Genomic DNA, 6,754 nt, shown 5'->3' on the forward strand with positions numbered 1-6,754 from the left:
GTAGTTTTTGTATGACAACCCAGTGACAAGGACGCCTGCAGCGTCAACACAACGTTATGACGTCACGCGCACATTGAGTTTAGATTTGTGAAAATGTATAAATGTGCACGAGTGTTGTCATTGTGTTAGAGAATAAATGTCATGAATAAATTTGACATTAAACATAATCCAAGTTGAAGTGTTGCATCATTTTCAGCCACTTTTTATCATCTACATTTGGTAGCAGCCAGACTGACAGACCATGCAGTAATGTAGTATTTTAATTCCACAGCAGAGACAGACATGTAGTCTCTGTAAGTAGGTCTAAGAAAAAAAATATTGGTATTGGTTATTGGCCAATTAAGTTTTAACATACTGGCATATCGGATATCGGTCAAAAATCCAATATTGTGCATCCTTAAGTTTAACACCTCATCTGTTCTTCTGACACACGAGTGACATTTAGTTTACCGCTGAGACTGCTTCATTATTTTTTTAAACTAAAGTCTTGCATGATCTTTTAGTGCTAAACTTTATGATTGTGATGACTCTGAGCTGCTACTACATCAAATCTGAGCTCAGTACGTGTAAAACTGTCCGATGTATAGCCAGTTTTGTGTTAACTAAGGTCAATCAGCTCTGGCATCCACCTTGAATAGGTTTGGCCTCAAAGTTAATCAGTTGTAGATGCATTTTCAATTACTGGTTACTAAGAGTTTCATTAACATCAGTCCAGCTGTTTGTAAGACTTAGGTAAAAACACCCAAACTGTACGACTGCCCACCTTTCATGAAAATGGGTGATGATAAACAAATAACAGGCTGGCAAACGCTGTAAAACTAGATTAAACAAATAAAAACATGTATTTAATCCATGTTTAATCCAGGTCATTTCTGAGTTTTTAAAAGTATTTGACCAAAACTCTACTAAACTGTAACTATATCAGATCAGAACTTTTCCTCTTAATAACCCAACACATTAAAAAACATTTTAATTAACTTACTTATTTGAGCTTCAAAAGCAAAACATTTTAATAAAATCTTATCTAATTTGCAGTCGCCTTTGACAAATTATTTAAAAAATATGCATAAAAAGTTGAAATTGTGTTTGGGTGAAAACCACCTTTGAATTTGTAGTTATACAAAGTGACCAGCAGATGGAGACATTGCATTGCTTTGAAAAGGTCATTGAATTAGTGGGGGAGTGGGGGCAGAGGCAAATTATTAACATCTGGGATGGGCAGCATGCAAAACCACATTCTACTTTTAGTAGCAAGGTGCTTTATCACATCACACAAGACTGCATGCTAAATAAAAGAAATAAAAAGAGGCTCATGTGGACAAAAAAACAATCAGTCATCCATCACCTAGACACTTCCTGTTATGGATTCTGCATTAATTTTTAATGTCTATTATACAGAGAATGTTCCTGTCAGGGAAACTAACCTTCACACACAGACACACACCCTCACTTAAGGGTTATCTAAAGGTCTTTCACAGCCCATTTAGCAGGCTCGCCAAATGAGGCGTGATGCCAGAGACGGAGCAGTTCGTCCAAAAGTAGAGCCTGGAGCTCAAGTTCCTATCCGCTGAACACCACCGCTCATGCATTATTGATAGTGCTTGTAGTAGAGACTGCCCTTAATCATGGACAAAGAGGCAACATGAAACTCATTACTGTGCAAAAGAAAACAAATGCTGTCCTTGATTAGGGGCAACTTCTAACTTCTGATTTCCAGAAAAAGGGAGAGGGAACTGGAGGTGTGGGGGAGAAAAGGAGGGAAGGAAGAAATCAGAAGGGCAGGTGAAGCTGACCTAGAGCTTTTTTTCTGACCAATGGAAAACTTGAGAAGTTTACTCTGACAACCATCCCTGGAGGAGAAGAAAAAAAGAGAGGAGAGACATGGAAGAGGACAGAGACAGGTCAGGTTCAGACATTTAAATGACATGAAAAGTGAAGACTGAAATGTCAAAACCGCAGATTCCAACAGCAGAAACATGAAGACTGTGACACACACGCAGGAGGCGTCATCCCCTCGGTCGTGTGATTGAGCTGCGTGGAGACGAGGCTCACCTGGACTGCATCTCTGCCTGCGCTGCTTTCTGCAGAGTCCCATGCGGAGATTGGCTGAGCTGTGCCGGAGCGCTGCTCTGCTGGCTCAGGGGTGGGTGTGAGTTCTGGCACGGTGCCGAGTGTGGGAGCGCAGGCTGGGAGCTCTGTCTCTGAGCCTGCTGCTGCTGCTGCTGCTGCTGCTGCTGCTGCTGCTGCTGCTGCTTGTAGCGGGACAGGCTGAAGAAGAGGCCGAGGATGGCTTTCAGATTCCCATTCCTAATCTCTGAAGATGGACGGAGGGACATCAAAACGTCAATTATCAACGCCTTTGAGCACCACTGTAGGAGTTTAGGAGCTTGTGTGGTTTTAAATGTACATTTTGGATTGAGAAAGTTCAACTTATACCTTCTGCAGACAGACCCTGGATGTTGACTCCTTTAGCTGCCAGGAAACTGAGACAGACGTCTATGTTCTCAATCTGCAAAAAGACAGGGAGACACTTTATTTCCATTCTCGTTTGCTTATTTAATGTGAGTAAATAAGCTGGTGTGCACACTGCTGACAGGACTTTAAACACATTAGAAGCAAACATCTACCACGGGAGGAAGAACGTTGGCAGAGGAGATGAAAATGTCAGGAATTCATGCTGGAGATCCTTCAGCGATCACTGATTTGATATGCTTGCACAAATGCAATCATCTGCTACTGTTTATGCTTTTGTTTTTGGCTTCAAACCACTTTCTGTCAGCATGCATGCACCTTAATTATTGAAGGAGCGCATTTTTCTGCCAAGGCCACAGAATCCTCCAGCGGGTGAGTTCACAAACGCTTTAGCTGCAGGAAATTTAAAAAAAAAAAGTGTTTACTGGGTAAAACGACTGCAGCTGGAACTTTTAACGAATGTAATTTTTTAATCAGTTTTTCATAAAAAACCCAGAAGATTTTGTCATGTACAAGATGTTAAATGTGGTGAGAATTTAGGTTTATAGAAACATCTATTTTATCAGTTTGACGGGCGTTATTCAGTGTTTAGTCGTATTAAAGCTTTACTCGTGGGGACTCCAGTTTGTGCTTCCCAGTGCACAAGGAGCTCTTCTGACTGTTCCGTTAAAACAGGATCAAGAGGTAAACAAAGATAAGACAGAGCTAAAGGGAAGCAAACCATCTTTGGTGACTCAGTTGCTATGACAGCAGCCTTGGCAACCTGAGCGGACCGCTGAGATGTCACTGAACGACGATTTGTCAGACAGCGGGCTTTGTTTAAAGATCACGTGACCAATTAACACTGAATCTGATGAGAAACCACAGAAAACGAGTCGTCAGGCATCAGTGACCACAGAAGCAAAGAGAAGACAAAACATAAAGGTCGTCCAAAAGACACATTCAGTCGTACACAGGTAGACCTGTGTGGGCACTGTTCTCTGAGCTGGGCAAATAATATTAAGATGAACATCAAATAATTAGCACAAATGGTAAAACGATGCTACATTCTTCAATAATCATATTTTGATAGACGGGGATCATGTGCAACACAACACTGATAATAAACACATTTTATAAGGTGCAGCAGCTCATATATATTCTCAGAAAGCAGCCGGGGGTGGATTCTGTTCACTAAAGATTAATGACATGATTACACCTAATATGAAGAGACTAAATATAGCCTGACCTACAGCTCTCACCATGTGTTTGCAGTTGGGAGGTTTCCAGCTGTGAGGTGAGAAGCTGAAATTACATCCTTCTGTGAGTGAATGTGAAAACATCTGCTGACTGACGTCAAACGACTGCAGATCAACTCAAGCAGCTCCTATGTTGTTAAATCCAGGACACCTCCTGCAGTGCAGGCATTACATTTATAATGTTTCAAACTACTAATATATCTACATTGAACACCATCACCTATAAGAATTTGGTTCCATCTACTTCTAACCGAGTATCCCATCTCTGCATTTTACATTTCAATGGTTTCTTCTGGTTAAGTGTTGCCATGTTTCATGATGAGCTTTAAAATAAAATAAAAAGTTGCACTAAATTGCAAACTCTCAGAAAGTCAAGATGAATAAAATACCAATCAACGCAGAGTCAGGTCCTCTGGATGGATTCTTCTTTGTTGGAATGTTTCAACAAGAAGAATCCGTCCAGAGGACCTGACCCAACCTTGTTAGTTCTACCTGGATCAGTGAGGATGCATTAGGACAGCGTTTTTCAAAGGGGGACTGCGGCCCCCCCGGGTGGCCACCAGGGGGTAATAGAGGGGCCTCAGAAAGCTAGAGAGAAGATTAAAAAAAAAAAGCAAAAATATAAAATTGTAATAATACTAATAAAAATTGCACGCTAGGGCAATCTGTATCTTGGAATATCCCTGTACCCTGGAATGATGAGGCAACCGCCTCACTGGACGAGATGTGGTCCGGGAGGACAATCATCCCTCCGGAGACAGTGTGAACCTCTGGCTTTCACATGTCCATGTGGTAATGGGTGATGAAGTCTCCCAGTAGGATAAACATTTTACTCCTGATGAAAAGGAACAGCTCAAGCCAACGAGGTTTTTAGGCTTTCAGTTTACTGTACGTTAGTCGTAAAACTGAATAACATCTCTTCTCAAAGTTTTTAAACTAACTTATATTATTTACCCTTCTGAAATAACACTATCTGGTTATTCATTCATATTCAATATTTGCCATATTGTCACTATTCAAACTGAAAATAAACGTTACAGAATTGTGATTTTGATTGATCGGATGTTGAGTGTTTATTTGAGTGAGGGGAATCACAACGCTTCCCAGAATTCACCATTATTACTTTGATCGACGTCGACTCGCATTCACTTTTTTCATTGCACACCTGTTAACAAGGTGATCAGACCTCTGTCTAAGTATATCCCTACATTTTGGCGTACATCCTGGAATATCTTGCAAAAAGATCTGAAGCTCTCAACCTTGACCTCTCCAAGTGGCTTTAAACATCTGCTAAGTTCACGGGAAAAACCACTGCAGACATGTTCCTGTTTTTAGTTTTCTACATTGTCTTACAACCTAGCTGGATTTTTTGTTACTTTTTTTTAAATACCATTTTATTTTCACTTGTTATTCTCAATTTGTATGCATCCTTTATGATCGTCTATTGTTGTCTTTGTTGTCATCACTCTTTGTTATAATCAGGTCTCTCGTGTAAATGAGTCCCTGCGACTCAATGTATAAATAAAGGTTCAATCTGTCATTTCCAAATAAATATGCTAGAGAAGGAGGTAAGATTTATTTAGTTTTGTTCTTCTGGTCAGTGGTTCAGTGGGAATATAAAAGAGTTTAAAACATGTTAGTTAATATTTTTATACTCAGCAGCTGCAATAATGAATTGAATATAGTGAATAAAAGTTAAAACATTCTAAAAGTTGATGTGTCTTTACATATTTTGTAGCATTGTTTGTGGGTTTGTGAGAGGAGGCCTCGCCTCTGCCAGAAGCTAAGGAACTTTTAGAGATGAACAACAAGTAGAAGATCTAACGGGGTTAAGTCAGGTCCTCTGGATGGATTCTTGTTTGTTGAAATGTTTAGTTTTTTATCCAAAAGACTTCTTCAGTCTGAGAAGAAAACTGGTTGATCTACTAGGAGAAGGTGCTGTTTATAACACTGAGCTTGTTAAACAATCTCAGACTGATGGTCTTTTAGATAAAAGCCAAAAGGTTTAAACAAACAAGAACCCATCCAGAGGATCTCTTGTTTGATTTTTCTACCTGGATTATTGAGCGGCATCAGAACAATTAGAAGAAGTGGGTTTTAAGTTGCCTCACGAACCTTTCTAAGCCCTGCACAGGTTAGTGATACCAAGAGAAAGACATGATCACCTCTACTTTTGTCTTTGGATCTTGAAACATCAAAACACATCTGACTGTTAGACCTCAGTGATCTGGATGAAGTGTGATGAGCTAACAAGAACTCTGTATGTGGCAGATTTTATGCCCATAGACAAACTATTTTACAGCAGTCCATGGCCTGAACAAGCAAACACCTTGGGTTTTGACCTGGAGCTGGGATGATGGAAACATTATGCAACACACCATGTAGTGGTGATACAGATTCATATCAAGTTTTGTAAAATTATCTTGAGCTAATCAGAAATGATGGTGGGTCAGAAAAGGTTTCCAGACGGACAAAGACTTTAGCATAATATCAAAGTTCATGCTCACTAATCCAGGTAGAAAAATCCAACAAAGTTAAGTCAGGTCCTCTGGACGGTTTCTTTGTGTTGAAACGTTTCATCTTTCATCCAAAAGACTTCTTCAGTCTAAGGAGCTGCAACAAACTCAGTCTTATAAATAGCACCTTCTCATAGTGGGTCAACCAGTTTGATGGTGCTCAGATGGTTTCTGGAGTCTCTCCTGCCTCTCCCTCGCCGACTCGTCTGAGGCAGCCATGGCCAAAGTGGTTCAAAACGTTGTGGCTCCTCAGACTGAAGAAGTCTTTTGGATGACTCATTTCAATAAATTGAATTGAACTGAACTGAAATGAAAGATGAAACGTTTCAACATAAATAAACTGCCCAGAGGACTTGACTTAACTTTGCAGGACTTTACCATATTACACCTTTTATTTTTATACGCTCCCCTTCAACCGGTGTGTAAAATTAAAATGAAGCCTTCACAGTCACAGTTGGAAGAGCTGTTGCCTCTCAGTACGTGTATGTGGTTGTATGTGGTTGTATGTGGTTGTATGTAGTTGTATGT

At 40.1% G+C, this 6,754-nt stretch overlaps 1 protein-coding gene across 1 annotated transcript in view; it reads right to left on the reverse strand.

Moving 5' to 3' along the window:
* The window catches only part of nav2a (neuron navigator 2a), a 162,430-nt gene that overhangs the window by 111,126 nt on the left and 44,550 nt on the right, over positions 1-6,754 (reverse strand). The window contains exons 4-6 of the mRNA XM_037694567.1: positions 2,437-2,509; positions 2,053-2,314; positions 1,813-1,850 (exon numbers count right to left, since the gene is read on the reverse strand). Coding sequence (XP_037550495.1) covers positions 1,813-1,850; positions 2,053-2,314; positions 2,437-2,509 — 373 coding nt within the window. The remainder of the gene's footprint in view (positions 1-1,812; positions 1,851-2,052; positions 2,315-2,436; positions 2,510-6,754) is intronic.

This window comes from Nematolebias whitei, chromosome 2 (genome assembly GCF_014905685.2).
Source record: "Nematolebias whitei isolate Nwh7 chromosome 2, NemWhi1, whole genome shotgun sequence".
NCBI classification, from domain to species: domain Eukaryota; kingdom Metazoa; phylum Chordata; class Actinopteri; order Cyprinodontiformes; family Rivulidae; genus Nematolebias; species Nematolebias whitei.